At 42.5% G+C, this 24,445-nt stretch overlaps 3 protein-coding genes across 9 annotated transcripts in view; all 3 read right to left on the reverse strand.

Annotated features, from left to right (window-relative positions):
- The window catches only part of MDN1 (midasin AAA ATPase 1), a 155,823-nt gene extending 154,606 nt beyond the window's left edge, over positions 1-1,217 (reverse strand). For all 7 annotated transcript variants that reach the window (XR_016395154.1, XM_089921862.1, XM_089921863.1 and 4 more), the window contains exon 1: positions 927-1,217. Coding sequence is in view for 6 of the 7 variants with exons in the window: in XM_089921862.1 (XP_089777988.1) it covers positions 927-1,028 (102 nt within the window). In the remaining variant the exon portion in view is untranslated. The remainder of the gene's footprint in view (positions 1-926) is intronic.
- A 372-nt stretch (positions 1,218-1,589) lies between these two features.
- Positions 1,590-24,430, reverse strand: GJA10 (gap junction protein alpha 10). The gene is made up of 3 exons (XM_022552693.2): positions 24,343-24,430; positions 16,154-17,609; positions 1,590-10,226 (listed from the first exon to the last, which is right to left on the reverse strand). The coding sequence occupies exons 2-3, from the start codon at positions 17,591-17,593 to the stop codon at positions 10,188-10,190; spliced, it is 1,479 nt and encodes a 492-aa protein (XP_022408401.1). The 5' UTR covers positions 17,594-17,609; positions 24,343-24,430; the 3' UTR covers positions 1,590-10,187.
- The window catches only part of CASP8AP2 (caspase 8 associated protein 2), a 40,557-nt gene continuing 40,454 nt past the window's right edge, over positions 24,343-24,445 (reverse strand). The window contains exon 11 of the mRNA XM_089921865.1: positions 24,343-24,438. Within this exon, the coding sequence (XP_089777991.1) occupies positions 24,432-24,438 (7 nt within the window). The 3' untranslated portion in view covers positions 24,343-24,431. The remainder of the gene's footprint in view (positions 24,439-24,445) is intronic.

Raw genomic sequence — 24,445 nt, forward strand, 5'->3', positions numbered from 1 at the left:
ACAACTACTGAACCCCGTGTGCCTAGAGCCCGTGCTCCGCAACGAGAAGCCACCACAATAAGAAGCTCGCGCACCGCAACGAAGAATATCCCCCGCTCGCCGCAACTAGAGAAAGCCCACGCACAGCAACGAAGACCCAACGCAGCCAAAAATAAATAATAAATTAATTAATTTTAAAAAAGAAGCTAACAGATATTGGGGGTGGGGGAAGCACAAAACACAAAGTTAAAATGCCAAGTGAAAAAACTCAAGACAGCTGGTGGTAAACGAGAGATCGCTCTTAAAAGGCCAGAGCACCCATTTCCCTGAAAACCAATTCATAATTCCATGGCTTAGAAATTATGCACTCAATGTCTCGCTTTGTCCATCAGTTGTTTTCTGTGTTTATGAACGGTCTCTAAAGATAGACGCTAAATTCCCTGTGGGCAGAGACCTTAACGAATTTATGTCTCCTGAAAGTGCCACACTGTGTGCTAGGCAGAGCAGGAACACAATCAATGCTTATCAGTGGGCCGAAAAGTTGGGACTGGGCAGACAGGAAACATTCACCCAAGCTAACAGGAGTAGCTGGACTCGGCACACTTAGATAATACACATGTCAAAAGGGCAGACACGCAACCTCAGTTACAGAAAAACCACCCACATTTCTCTCCGAAGGCCACGTCTGCCGCACGCAGTCAGGGCGCTGCAAGGGGGTAAGTCGGTGGAGAGGGGAAGGCAAGGCTCTCCCCCCGAGAAAAACAAAAGGCTCCTTCCTGGCTCCTCAGAGGCGCGAGGACGCCTCCGCCACGGGCCAGCCCTGGGGAGCGGGCCAGAGTGACACGACGCCGCTTTCCTGTCCCCTCCGTCTCCGCGCAGGGCCATGGGGCACGCGCCAGGGGATGGCGGGGGCGGCCGGGCGCTTTCCCTCTCGTTCCTTCTCTTACCTGCTTTACCAAGAACCTGCCCAGCTCGCTGCGGCTCTTCTCGTTCCTGGCAGCGATTAACCGCAGAGGCGCGGCCGCCACCTCCAGCAAGAGGTGCTCCATGACCGCGGGCCCTCAGCCCCAGACGGCCACCGACGCTCCCTGCTTCGCGCTCAGAGCCCCCAAGCCGCTGAGGTCCCCGCGCCGGAGCTGCCACCAACTACGCCCCCAGAGAAAACAACCGCCGCTTCTCCGCGGACACCCTGAGAGCTGCAGCACACGTGGGGGGAGCACGCGGCGCACTGCGTCACCAGCCTGCGACGGCGCCAGTTTACGACGCAGACCCCGCCCCCTCGGCACGGAAACGCGGGCGTCCCTATCCGGTCAACTCCCGCTGGGGAATCCGAGCAGAAATGGCTTTTAAAGCCGAGGCGAGAGATCGCTGTGATGGGAAGTCCGGAGACGACGAGTGGTGGGATAGCGAGACAGAAGATTCCGCCATGCGGGAGAAGCTAGGGAGCCTGTAGGGCTGTGGGATCCTCCTGCCTCCTAATGCCTCAACAGGCGAAAAGATCAGATAGGAATGAAAAGCAGATTTGCCACTTCTGACCCAGCAATTCCCTTTTTAGACCTCTGGCCTGTGGAAATTCACACCCAAGTGTAACAAGCATAGCCCTGGCAGCATTCTTTTTTTTTTTTTTTTTAATTTTTGGCAGCGTTGGGTCCTCGTTGCTGTGCGCGGGCTTCTCATTACGATGGTCTCTCTCGTTGCGGAGCACGGGCTCTAGGCGCGCGGGTTTCAGTAGCTGTGGCTCGTGGGCTCTAGAGAGCAGGCTCAGTAGTTGTGGTGCACAGGCTTAGTTGCTCCAGCGGCATGTGGGATCTTCCCGGACCAGGGCTCGCACCCGTGTCCCCTGCATTGGCAGGCGGATTCTTAACCACTGCGCCACCAGGGAAGTCCCTTGCAGCTTTCTTAATATAAATATTGGATATAAATGTTAAGATGGGTGATAAAATAAATTTTCACGTATTGACATATATGAAAGTCATTCTTGGCTTATACATGAGTTAACTTGAATTTTATGCTAACTAAAACAGCCTGTTTATGGCCTATCAGACATAAATTGTATATCTGCTCTAATTATTAAAAGAGCACACTGACCATAAGTAAAGAATGTCCATGTTAAATATAAAGATTAAATGTCTCTCTTCCTGGGATGCTAATGCTAGTACTCCTTTGATGATAAGACTTCCTTTACAGGTGCCAAGGCCATGCTGGCTTGCTGTGTACTTGCTGATCTGTGTGTGTGTTTTTTAAAACCTTGAAGGAATGTAACCTTGTCTTGTTTAATGTTCTTTGTTCTGACAAGATATAAAACTGTGCCGGAAACCATGCTTCTCTGGAGCAGCTTCTCAGAGTAATCTGGGAAGCTGGCTTCCAGGCTAGTCCTTAGTTTGGCTCAAATAAAACTCTTTTCTATTCTTATTATAGATTATTGATTATTTTCATTGACATGGGAATGAAATAAAGTATGTAAGGTATAGAATAGTCTTTAGGCACTGTGAAGAGGGGAGTAGAAGAGTACATAAAAATTAACAGTACATTTACGTCAAGTTCATAAACAAGCCAAAATAATGACAAAGTCAGACTAGTGGTTGCTTTTGGGGGGTATTGCCTGCAAAGGGCCTAAGGGAACCTCCTAGGGAGATGGAAATGTTTCATTATCTTCCCCTGGGTTGTGGTTACTCTGGTAGATACAAAAGAGAAAATAAATCAACTGTACATTTAAGATTTGTGCACTTTTGTAAATTCTACCTCTAAAAAGTGTTTTAAAAGGGAGTAGATATTTCTTTACTGACATGGGTAGATCTCCAAAGGAAGTTTAAACCTTTTAAAAATGTATTTCAATTTGAATTTTTGTCCAGGATTTGAATGTTTGCTCCTTGGGGAACTCAAACTCAACAGCAGAAGTTTCAGAACAAGTGAACTATGAAAATGGGACAGAATACATTTCCAAATAAATAATATTTTTAAATTTCCAAGAAGAGGCACTTCCCTGGTGGCACAGTGGTTGGGAATCCGCCTGCCAGTGCAGGGGACACGGGTTCGAGCCCTGGTCCAGGAAGATCCCACATGCCGCAGAGCAACTAAGCCCGTGCGCCACAACTACTGAGCCTGTGCTCTAGATCCCGCGAGCCACAGCTACTGAAGCCTGTGTGCCTAGAGCCCGTGCTCCGCAACAAGAGAAACCACCGCAATGAGAAGCCCACACGCCACAACGAAGAGTAGCCCCTGCTCACCGCAACTAGAGAAAGCCCGCGCACAGCGACGAAGACCCAACACAGCCAAAAATAAATAAATAAATAAATAATAATAAAAAATTCCAAGAAAATTGAGAGGGTTCCCTGAGAGTTCATAGCACAATAGATGAAAAATTACCCACACTTGTGGAGTGACTCAATTTTTTCCCTGGGTATCTCCCATGTATACCTGAAGTATACATGTTAATTAACATGTTTGTTTTTCTCTTGTTAATCTGTCTTTTATTACAGGGCTCTCAGCCAAGGACACAGAAGGATAGAGGAAAATTATTTTTCCTCCCCTATATACCCTTTCTCAGGAATATGTTGAAAAAGGTGCTCCTCTGTATGAGGGTATAAACCAAGAAAGAGGAAGATATGGGATCTAGGAAGTGAGAGATTCAACAAAGAAAGAAAAATGTGAAAAGAATACTTAGGATGACTGTTAAGAGAAATCCCAAGACTTTTATTGGGCAGCAGCGGGAAAATCAACAGCTCTAAAGTAACTAAACTGATAGATCAGGTCAGTGGTTGCCTGGATATAGGAGTGGAAGAAGGATTGACTGCAAACAGCTGAGAGGCAACATTTTGGGGTGATGGAAATGTCTAACATTGGATTGTGGTGATGGTGGCACAACTCTATAAATTTACTAAAATCGTTGAATTGCACACTTCCAATGGGTGATTTATGCGTCAAGAAAGCTCTAAAAGTAATGCTAATGATAATCAACAAGGATAAAAAGTGTAGGTATCGATGAAACAAGACTGGCAATATATTGATAATTATTGAAACTGGATGTTGGGGTAGTGGGAGTCCACAGACTTGCCTCTCTACTACTGTATATGTTTGGAAATTTCAATAATAAAAGGTAAAATAATATATTTTTTAAAAAACTACTAGGGTCATGTCAAAAGGACTCAGGTACAAAGGGGTAGCAGAATATGCCACCCCCAAAACATGCCACTTTGGCAGGAAGGATTTCAAGACATGCCACCCCAAAATATGCCACTTTGGCATACTATTTTGAGCTAAAGGTACTCTGGAAACAACAGATGCAGATGTTTCTACCTAAAAACAGGCCATCAAATTTCCCATGAGAAATGTGCCCTCGCTGAACCAGCAATAAAAGAACATCATTGTCACCTGACACTGGTAACCAACATTCAAATGGGTTTGTAGAAACAAACTTACTGAAACAATCCTTATCTTCCCTATATCTCCTAGTCTCTTTCCTACAACTTACTGCCCCTAGCCCAAACCCCTTTTGTCGTGTAATTTCTTCACAAATGTATTGCTTCTTTGTCTAAAAGGTATATAAGCTTTCTTGAACTGAAGGCAATTGAGAGAAACAGATACAGGCATACCTTGGAGACACTGCAGGTTTGCTTCCAGATCACCACAATAAAGCAAACATCAAAATTAAGTGAGTCACATAATTTTTTTGGTTTCCCAGTGCATTTAAAAGTATGTTTGCACTATAGTATAGTCTATTAAGTGTGCTATTCATAACATATCTAAAAAAATTACATACCTTAATGTAAAAATACTTTATTGCCAAAAACTGCTAACCATCATCTGAGCCTTCAGCAAGTCGTCATATTTTTGCAATAGTAACATCAAAGATCACTGATCACAGGTATCCATAATATAGTAACAATATAGTAATAATGAAATAGTTTGAAATGTTGCAAGAATTACCAAAATGTGACGCAGGGACACTAAGTGAGCAAATGCTGTTGGAAAAATGGTGCTCATAGACTTGTTCAATGCAGGGTTGCCACAAACCTTTAATTTGTAAAAATCACAGTATCTGTGAAATACAATAAAGCGAAGCACAATAAAACAAGGTATGCCTATACAAAAGCTCTCTGCCCTCCCCCTATTTGCCATTAATTTATAAAAGTGTCCCCTCTTCTATCTCTACCAGGAAAGACAGAAGCTAATCACTGGATAACACTTTAGACCCTTATCAGCCCGGAGACAGCATCAGAGGAAACTATTACAAACCTTACTAAAACTACACTGTTGGTGGGAATGTAAATTGATACAGCCACTATGGAGAACAATATGGCGGTTCCTTGAAAAACTAAATATAGAACTACCAGGACTTCCCTGGTGGTGCAGTGGTTAAGAATCCGCCTGCCAATGCAGGGGACACGGGTTCAAGCCCTGGTCCGGGAAGATCCCACGTGCCGCCGAGCAACTAAGCCTGTGTGCCACAATGACTGAGCCTGCACTCTAGAGCCCGCGAGCCACAACTGCTGAAGCGCCCATGTGTAGAGCCCGTGCTCCGCAACAAGAGAAGCCACCGCAGTGAGAAGCCCACGCACCGCAACAGAGAGTAGCCCCCACTCACTACAATGAGAAAGCCTGCGCGCAGCAACAACAAAGACCCAATTCAGCCAAAAATAAAAAATAAATAAAATAAATAAATTTTTTAAAAAGTTAAGAAAGAAATTACTGGCGCCTCATTAGGATATCATTAGAAGTATTATGTGAAGTTCAGAGAGTGCTGAACCAGCATCTAAAGACCTGGGTCATTAAGGTTGCACTTCTTTCCATTAACTCGCTGTGACCTGGGTTAAATGACTTAACCTTCCTAGGCCTTGGTTTTTCTCTAAAAGTTCTGATTCTGTGTCTATCTACCAGGGTGAATAAAAACTCTGGAACACAGGATCTGCCTTATTCATCTTTGTATCTCAACTTACTTTGTCCCACATATAATAGGCATTTAATAAATAGTCAATCCTTCCAGGTATTTAGGTGACTGAGAAAACTAGGAGCAATTTACTTAATTAAATCACTTATGTGAATTATAAAATAAATATATTTGTTTAGAAACTGATAGACTATCTGATTTCCCTATCTACTTATAAACTGTGTAGGAACAAATGCAAATTAAGAGGCTTATTCTCCCTGTTGAAAAATAAGCGGAGAAACTCCTCCTCTCCCCCCATTCACCCCTCCCTTTTCGTTTTTTTTTTTTTTTTTTTGTCTGTGGGGCGGCTTGTGGGATCTTAGTTCCCCGACCAGGGATCAAACCCACGCCTCCTGCAGTGGAAGTGCGGAGTCTTAACCACTGGACCGCCAGGGAAGTCCCACCCCTCCCTTTTCTTTCAGAATTTCTTTCATTCTCCTTTTCAAATATATGTAAGTCTTTTAAAATAAGCTTCTTGCCAGTTTCACAAATGAGGAATTTTTCCTCAAGGACCTGGGAGCCATTTCTTTAGAATTAATTCATCAATAAGGAAGGTAATGCCCAATGGCCAATTTCAATAGCCTATTGAAAGCTAGGGGCTTTTTCCCCAGAACAATGTACCAATTCATAATTTTTTGCAAACAATTTCAGAGTGTTCCATTATCCAGGTTCACCCATAAGCAGTTGCTCTTGCACATACCCCCCCATCATTATGTGAACACTTCTTTACTTTCTGGTACAGCAAGGTATTTCAGGATCATCTTTTTTCCCTCCTGCCCCACTCCTGGATCATCCATATTTCTAAAGAGTTCCTTTTACTGAGGAATAGTATTTAGAGACCAAGATCTGTATGGTATGAGTGCTCATTGTTATTGGTGTGTCACTTCTTCTAGGCCCTTTCAGAGAAGAGAGAAAGTAAATATGAATATGTATAATATACACATGTATATAGACATTCAAAAATATATAGACATTCAAATCATAAGTTCACATTGATATCTCTAATCCAATCCCAAAACACAGGATCCCTCGTCTTCCCCCTTTCCATATTTGTATCATCCTTTTCCCATAGTGAGAACTCTGTTTCCCACAATAATCAATATATTTTCTTCATTTCTCAGCTTTACAATATACACAGTATAATTTCAGAATTGCTACCTTCATACCACTGTAAACAGCAAACTTACTAAATGGAGATTACAATTTGTTTGCAGGTTTTTTTAATTTGTTTTTTGTTTGTTTCTTTGCTTTTTTGTTTTAAACTAAAGATATACAGTCCAAGTACTGTGTTCCAAGTTTCCCTGGATTAGATCTTTTTTTTTTTCCTGTTCTAGGTGGATATATTACTTTGAAATGCAGATAAGTTCACCATATTCATAGACCTTTGATTTTAAGCTGAAAAGTAAGAGAAGTTGACCAATGTTGTTAAAAGTATTAGAATGTTTGGGAGAACTTGAGGATTCCTACATGTTTAGGTACTGATGTAATAAGGAAGAACCTTTTGTATTCTATTACAAGTTAATCACTAAAGGGCTGTTGCCTATAAGCTTAAATTATACATAATGGCCCATCTCTGGGAACCCTGCTTCCCAGGTAATAAGCATTAAGCTAGAATACCTTTGTTTCCATCACAGGAAACAGCCTGACCAGGCCCACCTGTGAATGACTGCAGAGAGGAAGAAATTAACACATTCCCTCCTGAGGCTGATGGGAACTAGATGTTTGACTTTACTGCCTCCCCTTCTAGTATAAAAGGAGCCTGAATTCTAACTCAGGCAAGATGGTTCTTTGGGGCACGAGCCCACCTTCTTCTCGGTCTGTTGGCTTTCCGAATAAAGTTGTTATTCCTTGTCCCAACAACTCATCTCTCAATTATTGGCCTGTCGTGTGGTGAGCAGTATGAGCTTAGACTCGGTAACACTCAGGAATGTTTTACTTGTCAGGGATTTTGTGTTTGTCCTACAAGTATGAAGTGTTTAAAAAACAGATCAAATGCATTACATTTATAAATGGAGTTTAAAATATTGAAGGGAATTTAATTACTATACTCTATAAATGGGAGTGATTATTAAGTTAAGTTCCTCAAACATTAAAGTCCTCCAGGCCTTCCCCGGTGGCTCAGTGCTTAAGAATCCGCCTGCCGATGCAGGGGATACGGGTTCGAGCCCTGGTCCGGGAAGATCCCACATGCCGTGGAGCAACTAAGCTCGTGTGCCACAACTACTGAGCCTGCGCTCTAGAGCCCGGGAGCCACAACTGCTGAAGCCCACGAGCCACAACAGCTGAAGCCCATGCGCCTAGAGCCCATGCTCTGCAACAAGAGAAGCCACTGCAGTGAGAAGCTGCACACCGCAACGAAGAGTAGCCCCTTCGCTGCAACTAGAGAAAGCCCGTGCACAGCAACAAAGACCCAACGCAGCCAAAAATAAATAAACTAATAAAAAAAAAAAAGAATGAAAAGAGTAGTGAAGTGATGACTACTTGAGATGAATTTCTAAAAAAATAAAAGTCCTCCTTTGGCCTTCCATTCTCATATTTCATGTAACAATTTTAATAAAACTCTGCATTATTTTGTTCTGTCATTACCATTACTGTTCCAGTAATCTAAAACTTTGTAACAAATTATTACCTTAAAACACAGTGACTTAAAAACATCAACCATTAATAATATTTCACAGTTAGGGAGTTCAGGAATTTGGGCAGGGCTCGGATGGCAATTCTTCTCTTCCATGAGATGTTGATTGAGGGCATTCAGTGGTATTGAGTTAGTAGATGGCCTGGTCTGGAGGGTTCAAGATGGGTTCACTCACATGTCTTGTGTCTTGGCAGGGATGGCTGGAAGGCTGGGCTCAACTGGAACTGTAAGCTGGAATGCTTACATGGCAACTTGGGGTTGAGAAGAGAGAGAGAGAGATCTCCAAGAAGAACCCTGGATAGAAATTGCAAGATCTTAGAAGTCCTAGAACATCACTGTCCTTGAATCCTACGGTCAAGCAAGTCACTAAAGCCAGCCCAGATTGAAGGGGCTGGAAATTAGACTCCACTTCTCAAATGGAGAAAGCAAATTCACTCTTCTTCCACCTTTTTATTCTATGCAGGCCCTCAACAGATTGGCTGCTGGTCACCCACAATGGGAAGGCAATCTGCTTTACTCATAGCACAGCCGGGTTAGGGCACAGGAGGTAGGGAATGAACATGAGGCAGGAGTCAGCCCATGAAGGCTTTATGTGCCAGGCTAAGGAGTATGGATTTTATCTCAGCAGGATATAGATAATGCAGACCTTTGTGTCTTTGGAACAAACTGATTCTCCCAATAACTTGAAGCCTTTGTTACAAGGTGTGTGGCCAGGGATAGGAGAGTCTGGCCACGGGACAGAGGACAGGGCTAAGTGGCTCCTTCCATGGGAATTGAGTCCACCTTCATGATTCTCAGAACTCAGACGGTAATGACCAGCCAACCAGCCTCACCGACTGGATAGTTAGTGGACATCACACAGCCATCCATGTCTCTGTGCTCTATAAGAAGTGTTCAGTGCTTTTTTGATGCACCTCTCCTGGATGGCTCGGGACCACTGGGAGGGTGGGGAGGGTGAGGAAGTGGTGCTGGCTTCAGTCACTCCCCTGGAAGTTGGGAATGAGATTCCCCAGCACCTGCTGGCCCACAGTCATGGCATCACTACTGACCATGATCCCAGCAGAAGGATAAAGTCATGTGATGCGAGTGTTTGCCAGTGCTGTAATCAATATTTTATGTAATGGCATCTAGGGACGAACATCCAGCTGCTTCATCCCCAAGAAATGAGCTGATGAGAGGAAGAAAACAGAAAGCTTCCCTCCAGCCTCTGGTGTACAGACAGGAAGCGTGTTGAGCCCAGGCTGCAGGCAGAGCTCCCAGCCTGCTCTGGAACCACGTTCAAGGGTCCAAACTGCTGCTGCTGCAGAGTCGGCTACTGGTAGGGATGGTAGCACATCCCACTTCTCCTCCCCTCAGATGGCGGCTCTTGCCCCTAGATTTTCTCTGATGGGGTAGAGTGCCCTCCCTGGTGTGTGGAGAGCATTGGATCGGCCTCAGGCAGCACGGCCAAGCGGAGCAGTGAGAGGCTGAGCCCAGCAGTCAGGGAGCCCAGCTGGGAGCCCCCGATTCACAGCCATTGCCTGATTCATGGTTCTGGAGGGGATGGTTCTCAGAGTTCCTCCTGCAGTTTGAGCTGACAAACATACAACTTTTATCTCGCGGATGCCAGCTGCTCCTGAGTCTGTTTTTTTCTGGTCCCAGGATGCATTATTTTTTCATAACGGATGAAAGTTCTAGAAGCATGTTCTGAAACAAAACAAAATAGACTCAAAGGGCTTGTAAAAGCCAGTCCTGCCTACCCACCTGAGACTCTTTGTGTGTCACAAATATCCCAAATCCAAACAAAAACCTCCTACAGAAGACAATCCCCCGACCTTGCCCCAGAGATGAACGTGCACGTAAGAGGTTCTGTTCCCCAACAGCGCTGTGGCAGAAGATCTGAATCCCACCTGCCATCTCCTCCTCATTATCCAGTTGTGGTTGTTTTGTCCAAGATCCAGGTCTAATACTAAAAGGCCAACCTTTTCCAAAGCTCCATCTTTGTCCCCTCCACAATTAACCAGAATTTTTGACTTTGCAGTAATGTAGAATGGGAAAACTGAACCAAATGTGGATGTTCCATTTTGTAATAATCTATCTTAAAAATATGCTACACTTAGGTTGCCTTGTGTAGGGAGAGCAGGAAGCAGCAATGGGATATGGGAGAAGGACTTGGGTCGAGTCAGACAAGCTTGGGATACAATTCCAGCCCATCCACTCACTCAGTAAATATTAATTCATGTCCCTGCTATGTCCCAAAGACTGTGCTTTACCACATCCTAACTGCATGACTTTGGACAAGTCATCTATTTCCTTATCCTTAAATGGGAATAATCACAGAGTCACAGTGAAGAAGCCCATGGCAGTGTCTAGACCACAATCAGGGACTCAGTAAAGTGGGAGTCTTTCCCCCTCTTCTTTAGACTCTTTGGTAATTGATATATTATGTAAAGCTCCTCTGCCAAAAAGTTCAATAAATTATAACAATCAACTCTTCAAACACCCATCTAATAACCCCTGTTAATAATGTTGAGTCAAAAAAACCTTCCCAAATGAGGCAAAGAACCTAGAAGTCACAGAGATTTTAGATTTAATATAATATTAAAATTTTAAAGACACCATACACAGGGATAAGAAATAAGCAGACTGAGAGAATATCTTTCAATACACATATAGACAAGGAGTTAATACAATATCATAAAAGAGCTCCTAGAAATCAGAAGAAAAACAAATAACAGAAAAACAGACAAGGATAATTCATGGTAGAAATACAGATGGCTAATAAACATAGGAACAACCTTACTAGTAATCATGGAAATGTAAATTAAGACAAACATTTTGGAAATGTTGGGAAATGTTATGAAACATTTCTAGTTTGTCAAATTGGAGGTGGGGGGAGATAACGTCTGATATTGGCAAGAGTGTGGGGAAAGAGTGCTAATGCACTGGTAAAGAGGATCAATTGGTATAGCCCTTCCTGAGCAAAAACTGGCAGCATCTATCAAAATGTAAAATGTGCATGCCCATTAAAACCAATAATTCCACTTCTAGGTACCTATCAAAGATATATGTATGAAACATTCACTGCAACATTGTCTGCGGTAGAAAAAACTTAGAACGGCTAAATGGCCATCAAGTATCTTATGGTTCATCAATTTCATGGAAAAGCGTGAGGCATATAAAACTGAGGCATCTCCATGGGTGCTGATATGGAGAGTCCCTGAGACATATCATTAATTAAGCAAAAGCAAATTGCAGAGACATCTCTACAGCAGGATCACATTTATATTTTTGAAAAAAATAAAAAATATGTGTGGACATATATTTGTCCTCAAAGACAGACTGTGAATGCAGTGAGGAAGGTAGGAGAACACACCCCATTCTGTTCACAGTGATTGTCTTTGGTGAGGGAAGTGGGAATTGAGTCCAGGTGAGAGTGAGAGATGAACCCTCACATGGTCAGGTTCACATTTTACTCTTATGTTCTTTTACACTGCTTGAATGTCTTTCAATGAGCATGTACGACTTTAATTTGAAAAACAAGAAATAAGAAAAAGACTCTTCTTTCAAACGATTAATAGTGGTACCCCTGGTCTGAGCCACACTCCCCTCTCACCTGGACACTGTGCAAGCCTCCTAGCTGGTCTCCCTGACTGCACTCTTACCCATTGTCTTGGTCTATTTGGGCTGTTATAAAAAAATACCATAGACTGGGTGGATTATAAAGAACAGAAATTTATTGCTTATATTTCTGGAGGCTGGGAATTCCAAGACAAATGCACTGGCAAATTCAGTGTCTGGTGAGAGCTCAGTTCCTGGTTTACAGACAGTCATCTTTTCACTGTGTCCTCACATGGTGGATGGGAAAAGGAGCTCTCTGATGCCCCTTTTATAAGGGCACTAATCGCATTCATAAGGGCTCCACCCTCATGACCTAATCACCTCCAAAAGGCCCCACTTCCAAATACCATCACACTGGGGATTAAGGTTTCACATATGAATCTGGGGGGGGACAAACATTCAGACCATAGCATCTCTACAAGAGACTCATCAGAAACAGTGATTTTAAAAATATATGTAGCAGACCACCACCACTCCTGCACCATCCACCTCAAATTCCTTTCCATGGCCTATAATGCCCAACAGATCAGCCCTTGACCATTCCAACCTCGTTCCTAGTTCTCCCCTCCATGATCATGGCCCAAGAGTGCTCCCCAGGACCTTGGCACAGCTGGCACCATCAGCCATGCCACGGTCCTGGGGTGGGTGGGGCATCACAGGTAGAGAGATCAGTATGTGCAAAGGTCCTCAGCTCTGTGGAGCTACAGGAGAACGCTCTTTGTTAGCACTTTAATGTCACAAAAGATTGGAAGAGGTCGCAGGGCAACCTTCTTCCTAATCAAAATCTTCCTCCTCTACAGTGGTGGTTCTGAGCTCTGGTTGCACATTGGAATCACCTGGGAGTTTTAAAAAGTAGTATTGGGGGCTTCCCTCGTGGTGCAGTGGTTAAGAATCTGCCTGCCAGTGCAGGGGAAACGGGTTCGAGCCCTGGTCCAGGAAGATCCCACAGGCTGCGGAGCAACTAAGCCCGTGTGCCACAACTACTGAGCCTGCTCTCTAGAGCCCGTGAGCCACAACTACTGAGCCCATGCACCGCATCTACTGAAGCCCTCGTGCTCTAGAGCCCGTGCTCCACAACAAGAGAAGCCATCGCAATGAGAAGCCCTCGCACCACAACGAAGAGTAGCCCCCGCTTGCCACAACTAGAGAGAAAGCCTGCGTGCAGCAACGAAGACCCAATGCAGCCAAAAATAATAAATAAATTTAAAAAATAGTATTGGTGCTCAGGCTCTATCTGCAGATATTCTTATTAGGGCATTTTTCAAAGCTTCCCTGGTGATTTAAAGTAGAATTGGGCATGAGGATTACTACTCCACAGCATCTCTGACGGGTGAAGGCATTCAACGATGAGGAAAGTCTTCATCACAGAGGGTAGCATGGGTTCCTAAAACTCAACCAGCATTCTTCCCCATGCTCACTCGGCCAGACTAAAAGTCTGCTCTCCATGCCCAATTAAGTCTTTCCACAAAGAACCAACCTTGACAGAAACTTATTTAGTAATCAACAAGCTTAGACTTGAAAAAATTGCGGGGTTTGGGTGATGGCAAGGGAAATGTCTTGGAGTATAAATCACAGCTCTTCCAGGTGTTTTTTCTGACCTATAATAGTATGGATTTCTTTTGCAGGACAGTTCTAAGGGGAACAAGTGGCAAAGCAACTGTGGTACCTACCAGAAGTCATTTCACTCTGAAACACCAACTGCTGCAATCAGAATACATCTGATTGAGCCCTAAAACTTCGGCCCTCTGGGACCTGATACAGTGTAAGAAGCTGTTTACAGTCCATGTATTGAAAGTGGATGTTAACAATCCTTTGCTTGCTGCACTAATTTCCAATGAAAAGATCCCTCTGTTTGCAGTAAGTATGATGTGTCAGCTACAGTGCTCTGGAGCTGACGGCTGTGGCCTCAATCCCCAAGACTTCCACCATTTGGGGAGTGAAGCGGCCTGTCAACCCCCTAAGAGGCTTGGGGGAAAGTGACCATAAGTAGGAAATCTCTGTGGCCAAAGGCATTATTTATAATTCTTAGAAACATAAACAGGGAAGAAAGAGGAAGATGAAGAAGAAGGAGGGCCTGTCGCCTTCATCATCTTTTCTCCAAGCTCCTCAGCGAGGCTGGTCTCTCCCAAAAGATAATCTGAGATTAAGAAAATCTGCTTCAACTAAACACTGCTTTTTCTTCCTCAATTTTCTGTTAATACAAAGGCTCCTCTCACATGGAGTGAGGTACAGGAGAGAGAAAATGATGAAAATTGTCATGCTGACTTCACAAATGCAGATAAGAAGCAGTGGCCACTGGCAAGGTTACTCTAAAATGGTGGATCTCGGGAGTTCCCTGGTGGTCCAGTGGTTAGGACTTGGCACTTTCACTGCTGTGGCCCAGGTTCAATCTCTGGTCAGGGAATTATGATTCTTCAAGATGCAGGGCATGTCCAAAAAGTAAAAAAATTATAAAATAAAATAAAATAGTGGATCTCAACCCTGGCTGTACATTACAATCGCCATGGGAATTTTAATAATACCAATCCTCCATCCCATCTCCAGAGATTCTGGTTTGATTGGAAGTGGATAGGTCCTGGGCATGGAGATTTTTTTAAAGCTCCAGATGACTCTAACTCAAGCCAGGGTTGAGAACCCTGCTATAGTTTGGCATAGGGTTCCAAGCAGCCATATAATAATCTTACACGTAATCTCCTGAGAAGACAGCTGGTCACTGACAAGAAATGAGTATAAGTTTGAAAAAAAGCATTTTAGGAAAAATCTAGGTATGATGATTCCTCCTCAAGGTATGGCGTTAGCGCAGTAACAAAGTATCTCACTCATGGGAGATACAAAACTAGGGTAGAAGGATTCAATCATTATTAACACAAAGAATGAAGCAAAGGAAAAAGCAAGAGTGTGAGTTCAACCAAGTGAACTCAATTGGGAAGTTCCCCTATTAACTTGGGGGATTTTTCCTTTTAATGGAAAAAAGTTGTTAGGAGCAGTACGTAAAACATGTGTCATTCTCTCCCTTTTTTTTTTTTTTTCAGAATTGAGAAGAATCCACAGTAAATATCCATTATGTCTTACAATGGCCAGGGAATGTTTATTCCACAGTGGCTTTTCAGAGAACAGAATTATCAATACAATATTGATCTTCGTCTTTGTGAAATATATCAACAAATATTTGTATATGACTTTTAAATGCCAGAGCTATTAAAACAATGGAGCACACCCTCCTTCCTTAGTGAGACAAGGGCAACTCAAGGTTACAAATGATCCCTCCTCTGATCCATTTTCCACACTCTGATACAAAGAGCTGTCTAAAGTGCACCTCTGATCCAGTCACTCCTCTGCTGTACATCCTCTATGGGTTCTCCACTGCCTCCCTGCAAGGCCTCCATGCCCCCTTCTCCAACTTTCCCTCTCTCTGAAGCCCTCCTACTAGTCTGTGCTCCAGACACACATGGCTCCCCAGACAGCCCTGCTATGTCACACCTCTCAGCCTTTGTCTGTGTTCTCCTTGTACTGGGACAGCCTCCTTCCATGTACCCCAGTCCTCCCAGGTCTGGAGAAACTCACCACATCTTTCAAGACTCAGTTCAAAAGTAGCTTCAACTATAAAGCTTTTCCTGACCCATCCAGAAAGAATTGACTTCTCCCTCCTTTGCACACCACTCCCTCTAACATGGCACCTTACACCGGATCATTTATATGTTTACCTAATTTCCCATCCAGACTCTGAGCCCTTTGATGGTACACATGATATTTTATTCATTTATATACCCAGCACTTATAAGACTAATTGATAAAAGTTTTCAATAAGTTTATTTTACGAATTAAATTCAACTGAATGTGTTAAATGAATGAATTTAACTCTCCATAAATTAACCTCTCTCTCCTCCTTTCCCTCTCTCTCAACACACACATATATACACAAAGAAGGAGGAAACAGAAGGCTAAGAAGTAACCAAAGTGGAACACCTCTTGTGAAAGTTCCATGATCAGTCAGGCTGTCTGTCTTTACTTACCATTGATGTTCTATGCCCAGTGGCTGAAGGCAGAAGTGAGGGGCTGTTTTCCTGGTGCGGAAAGTCCAGGCAAAAGCTGTTTTGAGAACTGGAGCTTACTGAGTCACTGTACAGCTGTCCCTTTTCAGACAGCAATCTGGACAGAAAGCTGGCCTCGCGACTGCCCATGCAAGATCTGTCTGTCTGGACTCTGCTCTCTCTCATGCTGCCATCGCTGTGTCTGCAGTGACTGTGTAAATCTGTGAGAGGCTCCCCTGAGGGTTGCAGGTCCCGGGACTGCTCCCAGGGTCCTGTTGTACGTGATGGACAATGTCTAGGAGCCATCGTGGTACCCAGCCAGGACTGGGGCGTTGTAGTCTGCAAGCCAAAGGAAGAACGGTCTGGTTGCTGTGCCGAGTGCTGAATTCTAGCACCATCATCCCAGGGACACGGGCTGTGGACATGGAGCTGTCCTCTGTGCTGATCCGCCTTAGCCCAGTCTTTCTTACTACAGCAAGGGTCTACCTCAAGTTGCCTGGGCTGTCGGATGTGCCACATGGTTTTAGAATTCGGCACATTGACTCGGAAGACTTGCTGTTGATTGCTGGCTTGAAGTAGAGAGACTCCTTCAGGGAAAGGAGAGCAATTCATACACTGCTGGGCCGCTGAATATTTTTTCAAATGAAATGGAGGTCCCCTTTCATCCTCAATGCCCTCACCGCCGGATTTGTCATAAAGTGCCCTCATGATTTTCCTGACCCCCAGATGAAATATTTCCAGTACGTTGAGGGACAAAGAGATGGCTGCAATGCTGTGCATAAAGAGCATGAAAATGGTCTTCTCTGTGGGCCTGGACACAAAGCAATCCACTGCATTGGGGCAAGGAGGTTGAGTACATTTGTAAAGGGGGTGCATTTGAAACCCATAGAGCATATATTGGCCTATCATGAACCCTACTTCCAGCACAGATCTGGTCAGGATGTGTAAGACATAAGTACGCAGAAGACATCCTTTCAGAGGGACTTTTTGGATCTTCTTCTGCTCCTCCAACTTCCTCAGTTCTCTATCTATGTTTTGCTGCTCCTCCAGTTCAAGCTCTGGATTCTCCATCTGGGCTCTAAGCTGTGACTTTTTCCTCTGCCTCTCCTTTTCAAAGGCCCTGAGGCTATAAAGTGCATGGCCCATATATACCAGAGAGGGAGAAGACACAAAGATGATCTGTAAAACCCAGAACCTGACCAAAGAGATAGGGAAAGCATCATCGTAACAGATAGTGTTGCAACCTGGCTGCTGGGTGTTGCAGGCAAATGCTGACTGTTCATCATCCCAGACATCTTCAGCAGCCACACCTAGTATCAGCATCCGGAAAACGAAGAGGATGGTCAGCCAGATTTTCCCCACCATGGTTGAGTGGGAGTGAGCTTCCTCTAGGATGCCACCCAATAAATTCCAGTCCCCCATGGTAAGGGACTAATGTCTGAAATATACAGAAAACACTGAGGTTAACAGCATCCATGGATGTAATATATAAAGACGAGCTCATCAGTACAGCAGGTCCTCTCTTCGTGTCAACAAAACTACAAAGGATTTTCCAGCTCTAATATTTATGGCCTGTGCTTGCTGAAACAGGGTATTTCTAAGGAATATGTTTTAGGAAAAACACTAACGACCCTCCCCAATCTGACCCAATTCCCTTCCTGTCATCTTCTCTCCTACACAAAGTTGCCTGTCATTCTGGTATACTCATTGGCCATCATATTTGTACAATGCATTCCATTCCACAATTTTGCTCATTTTTCTAACATATGAGAAGCCATATTTACCATACATCCTACATGATCTTAAATAAGTCTCAACTCCTGCAGGAAGTTTTCCCCAGCCATCCGAAGTCAGAGTGATTCTTCCCATTCCTAAATTCACACAACACTAGTGTTTATACCACTCACTTGGTACTGTGCCTAAAATGAGTTTTGTGATAGTTGTCTTATGTTACCTTTCCTGAAAAGGTACTCTTTTTGCAGATAGGGACACTTTCTATTTCATTTTGGTCTGGCACACTAAGGTATCAATAAATAATAGTGGATTGAATTGTCTTCTCTTTTTAAGACTCAGTTCCTTGACTCTATCACTGGAAAAATCATCAACAGAAAAACAAAATAGATCCTCATTATGTATCATCGATGGTTCCCACCGCAAGACTGAAAGTACAAGTAAAGAAAACAGAACTCAGCCAAATAAACCCTCAGGAACTGGCACAGGGTAGCAGTATAGATTAAGCAGGCTCAGAAACAGTACCAGCAATGACATATGATTACATCTACAAAGCCACATCTGGAACAGCAGGTTTTCACAGAAGCTCTGCTTACTTAGAAGAAAAGTGGGTGGTGGTGGTGGTGGTGGGATGAACTGGGAGATTGGGATTGACATGTATACACTAATATGTATAAAATAGGTAACTAATAAGGACCTGCTGTATAAAAAATAAATAAAATTCAAATCAAACAAAAACAAACTAACAAAAAAAAAAGAAGAAAAGTAAATATAAACTGCTTCTCTAGCAAGCTTGGGTGCTGGGAAAGAATCAAGGCATAGCTGATATGAATAGGTTACTCGGTTTACCCTGAAAAAACCAAATGTTTTTCAAGGTTCAATGAGGTTAAAATATTTGAGAGCTTAAAGGCTTCTAAGATGTGGAAGACTTCCAAGTATCAAAGACATAGAAAAAAAACAGGATAAGTGTTATTAAGTTAAAACAGATAATGAAACAATTCTCTCCGTCCACAATTCATTCATTCAACAACGTTTACTAACATGTTACTATCACATAGGCATTGTGCTAGATGCCAGGGAATTCAACAATGTATACCTGGTCCAGCCCTCACAGTACTTAGTCACCAAGGATGCCCAGTAACGTATAAAATGGACAGTGAAAAAAAACAAATGAATATCAACTCAAAAATACAAGAGAAAAAAACATGGAACTGTTACATTTTCCCGACTTATCTCCAAACACAAAAATAAATTCCAGATGGGATACAAGTATTAAATGTAAAAACTAAACTATAAAAGTATTAAAGTGAAATGTAAAAACATATTTTATATCTTGAAGTAGAAGGTGGCTTTTGAAGCCCATTAATGCCAGAAATTATAATTGGAAAAAACTTACAGATTTTACTCAACAAAACTGAATGGCAAAAGTGGAGATGTCCAGAAGACAACAATAACAAAAGTTACAAATTAGAGATAAATAAACATTTGTGAATAATCATTGAATAGGTAGAAACCACTTAGGGACAAGAAGAAAAAGTAAGCCAATGACAAAACGTTGAAAAACAGCACAGGGGAAAAAAAGTCTACAGATTGGGGCTTCCCTGGTGGCGCAGTGGTTGGGAGTCCGCTTGCCGATGCAGGGGACACGGGTTCGTGCCCCGGTCCAGGAAGATCCCACATGCCGCGGAGCGGCTGTGCCCGTGAGCCATGGCCGCTGGGCCTGCACGTCCGGAGCCTGTGCTCCGCAACGGGAGAGGCCACAACAGTGAGAGGCCCGCATACCGCAACAACAACAAAAAAGTCTACAGGTGAAAATGAGAAATGGCCAAAGAGAAAGAGGGGGAAAACCATTAAGGGCAATGTCACTGAAACCAAAGCAGGACAGTTTCAGGAAGAGAATAGCTGACAATGCTAACTACACATACACATACCACTATTTAAATAAATAAATTTAATGGTGGGATATACCATGCTCAGTGATTAGAAAACTCAAAATTTATAAAGACAACAATTCTCCCCAAAATAATTCATCCATAGATCACTGAAGAAAACAAAATCCTATAAATATACATATATGTGTATGCATATGTATAGGAAATGCATGTGTATGTGGCTACAGAAGTATGGAGAAAAAATACAGAAGGGCACACATGAGGAAGTTCATATAGGTTACTGGAGGTCTGTAGGAGAACATGAGGGTGGAGGGTGGAGCTTAAAGGGAGAGGCAAAAAAGAAAAAGGAAAAGGAAAAAGACTCTTCTAAGAAAGCATGACTGATTTTTATCTAATATATACATTTATGTAAATTTATAGCTGTATGTACATACATATGTATAAACAATATTTTAAATAAAAATTTTAAAGTAGTAGGTACCTGTCAGAGTTTGGAAGAGGTATTAAGGAGGCTATTTTTACTCTATATACTTGTGAATTGTTTGTAATTCAAAAATTAAAAATGTAGTCATCTCTAGCACATGCAAATAAAAAATCAGATTTAAAAAGTGTGGACTTCTGCCTCATTAACAGAAGCAATAATTTACAAAGCTCTATCCTCTCTTAAAGAGTTTAGGTCCTTTCCCATAATTATTCCTTTAAAATTGTCTGCCCATTATTCTTTATTAAAAAAAAGAACTCCTTTATTAGCACTTAAAAAAAAGCTAGAGCTGCTATTTTCTGTAAAAACCCCAAGGTGAAAAAGCTAGCTCATTTTATCAACTTATTCTCTGTTTAGAAATCCTAAACTATTTAATGCTTCTTTTTGCCACTCTCGCTTTAAAACTAGTAAATTATAATTTTTAAATAGCAAGAAAAGGAACACCGAAAAACAGAAATACATGAAACAGAAATACAATCATGCATATTAGCATGCAAGAGCAAGATCCTTTAGACAAGCATTCCTATGTTTCCTAAAAAAACCTGTTTTTTACTATTAAATAACTACAGGTCCGAGAAATATTCTTGAATTTTCTTTTATTATCAAATACTAATTTAGCATCTCCTGTGTAAAAAGTCAGTGCTCCTTTCCTGAATTTTATTTCAAATATTATCTTTGTATCCCCACAGGGATTTCCTATATTTCTTATAAACAAGAGATACCATATATTTACAACTTACCTTAGGAGTGGATAAAAAATTAATGACTGGGCTCAAAGAACCTTCAAGTTGGACCATGTGTGGCTAATTAGTGGAAATACTGCTGGTTGCAGATGTAAAAGCTCTGACCCACTGGCTGTGGGGACCAATGCAGAATAAGCGCAGTAACTTTGATCAATGGAGTCTAACCTAGTCCTCCCCTGAGGTCAAGATGTCCTTTGGTGCTTTTTAATTCTCTTGTCATATTTTTTTCTAATTGGCATGAAGCTGGAGACCCTCCTAGTATATCATATTTGGAAATGAAAGGTGAAATGAATGAGAATTTTCCTTTTTCGTTTGTGGATGATAATGGTGATTTGACTTTGGGTGCATTTCTTTCAGTCAATTGATTGCTCTGGGGACTGATGTCACAGATCAATGGGTCATGTCCAATTTCATCAACAGCTGCCTGGGTTGAGTCTGGCCTCACCAAATGGGAACAAATAATAACAGTGACAGTCAAACCCAAAGTGCTCTTGCAAATCATGCCAGGCTGAAAGGAGAAATAGCTCAAAAAGAAATTAAGCATTTTTAGACCACCAAGAGGGGGCTGTGCCTGGTCTGTAGGTTATGTGTTCTACCAATATTCTATTAGGCTGAAACAGGCAGCTCAGGAAAATGTTCTCTTCCAGTAGAGAATGTGAGAACCTTAGAAACCTCTATCAAATTTTCGTAAAGTGTTTTAATTCAGAGAGGTCAAATGATTTGCCCAATGCAGACAGAGACCAGATCTCCTAACTCCCAGCCTTGTAGCATCTTACATTAGTCACATGTCAAGTACACAATCTAACTGCCACCTTAGAGGAGTTGACAGCAAGGGTGTCCCTAGAACACAGCTCCAAGGCACATTTCTAAACCTGCTCTTTTCCATATAAAATACAGAAAGTGCATAAAGTTATTGACACTTCATAAGTATCATCTGCCTATCCTATTTTCACATATTTAATTTTAAAAAATGGATGATAATGAAAGGTAGACAGGTAAAGAGGTTAAATTTCTACTACCCCAGCACACTAGCCTCAAATACAAACTGACTGCCAGAATTAACTAGAGGTGAAAACACACGATGTATTAATATGTGTAACTGTGTAGTATAGGGTACATTGTCCAAGAAAGCCCTTGACATTTAATCCTAAAAGTCAGCTGCAAAGTAATTAATACCTTTAATGCATTTTACCAGAGCCAAAACATTAAAATCATACATTTAGGGCTTCCCTGGTGGCGCAGTGGTTGGGAGTCTGCCTGCCGTTGCAGGGGACACGGGTTCGTGCCCCGGTCCGGGAGGATCCCACGTGCCGCGGAGCGGCTGGGCCCGTGAGCCGTGGCCGCTGGGCCTGCGCGTCCGGAGCCTGTGCTCAGCGGCGGGAGAGGCCACGGCATTGAGAGGCCCGCGTACCGCCAAAAAAAAAAATCATACATTTACGAAAAGAACGACTCAGAAGCATACATAGAATAACCCCTAATATTAGTTGACTCAAGGAAAGGTAACCCAGTGACTGGAGAAGAGGTGAGATGGATACTTTTATATGGTTCACTGAACAGTGAATGTATTACCTATTCAAGAAAATAAATGTGTAAACTAGAATATAAACAATAAATGGAACCATGTATCTGATTTTTTAAAGTCTTCAGCAGGTGAATCAATCTTATCACTTCACTCTTGAAGACTTTTAGCAAGTAGGTGAATACCTTTAAGACAGAGGCACAGAGTGGGCAACTCTCCATAACCTCACAGTAATAACTGGAAGTTACTGATGAGGTAAGTAATATTAGCACTACACAGCTGTGGGAAAGACACCCACTGCCTCATTCCAGCCGGCCCGAAGGCTAAGCAAATATCTGCACACTAAAGGCTGAGAACCACTCCACAGACAAGTTTGTGTTTTTTTTTTTAAGTTCCTACTTTTACTCTCACCGAAAGTTATGCTGAATCTATGGAGTCACTAGGAGACCCAAAACACACTCAGAGAAACAGAAGGGAACAGAAAGCCTAGAGAGAATAAATGTCTCAGGATAGAGAAAGATGCACACCGGGTGAGAGCTTCACCAGCCACTGCCTTTAAGGCTCGTCAATGGTGCCCGTATTCACCATGCCACCTTGTTCACACCCAGTGATATAAACTCCTATGGGCAGAAGTGGAAACCAAAAACTTCGCGACTTGCTTTATTGCAATATTTGCCTTATTGCAGTGGTCTGGAACCAAACCTGCAGTATCGCTGAGGTCAGCCTGTACACACTTTACCAACGTATCTGATCACTCACCCCTAGTTCTTGAACTATTTCCTGCACTTGTTTTTTGAGTATTCTCTCCAAAAATGTTTACACTGCGGATCTTTGAGTGATGAATATTAATGTTTTTTATTAAACCCTCACATTTGAATAACAATTTAAATGGATATAAAATTTTAGGTCCAGTACCTTAAAAATACTGTTTCCTGACAGCCAGCATTGCTCTTCTGAAGAGTAAGGTCAATATGATTCTTGTTCCTTTATACAAGGATTGACTGTTTAAAAACCTTTAGATTTTTCTCGTTATCCTTGATACTCCTAATTTCAGTATGTGTCTAGATGTGGGTACTTTCTTCTTTCTTGTTTGGCACTCTATGGCCCTCTCAATCTTCAAATTTTTTCTTCTTCTGACCTCATTTGTTATTTGAATGTTGGCACATCCTACTTCTGTCCCTCATCCCACTTACATCTGCATTTATTTTCTATTTATCCTTTTTTTGCTGCCTTCTGGAAGAGTTTCTCAATCCAACTTTTCAACTCACTAATTCATGCATCAGCTGTATCCACTCTATTTTCATTCCATTTTATTACATTTATTTTAAATATTATATTTTTAATATTTCTACATGGTTAGTTCTGATTCTTGTACCACACTGCCAAAATCTTCTCTTTTTCCTTTTAACGTTTATTGGCTTTATCTTAGATTGTTATGGTCTTATGTAATCCTGGTTATTTTCTTTTAAACCAGTGGTATCTCTTAGCTGCTACTTTGTTTTGGCTCGGGAACTCATTCACCTGGTGGTAAGGGTCCTGAGTGATAGAATGCACTGGGGAAGGGCTAAGGGCCAGCCCTCTAGGCAGCCCCAGCACTACAAAACCACAGTTCATTATTTCAGTTCGTTATCTACCAAGTAATCCTTCAGGTCAGGGCTTCTCCTGCAGATACTGGACACTGTGGGAGAAATGGCAATTTCCTCAAGTCACTTCACAGAGTCCAAAGCCTAGATTGTAACCCATCAGTACCACCAGTCTGAAGGGGGGAGGGATGAATAAATAATGCATAGCTAGTTAATCCTTACCTGTTTTTCCCAGATCTTCACCCCAAAGGAGTTTTTGTGCTGCCCTGATTTTGTCTGTGAGGACACCTGCAGCACTGTTCGCTGTACCATTACCTGCTGTGAG

Source organism: Delphinapterus leucas, chromosome 12 (assembly GCF_059928025.1).
Source record: "Delphinapterus leucas isolate spDelLeu-1000000601 "Yukka" chromosome 12, BTC_Dleu_Yukka2, whole genome shotgun sequence".
Classification (NCBI taxonomy): Eukaryota; Metazoa; Chordata; class Mammalia; order Artiodactyla; family Monodontidae; genus Delphinapterus; species Delphinapterus leucas.

What these genes read in the sequence shown, in the direction of transcription:
- GJA10 (XM_022552693.2), bottom strand. Translation starts at nt 17,593, where the DNA reads ATGGGGGACTGGAATTTATTGGGTGGCATCCTAGAGGAAGCTCACTCC. An exon ending in CTGGGCATAGAACATCAATG is followed by an intron (nt 10,227 to 16,153) that starts GTAAGTAAAGAC and finishes GTTTTGTTTCAG; the next exon opens with AACATGCTTCTAGAACTTTC.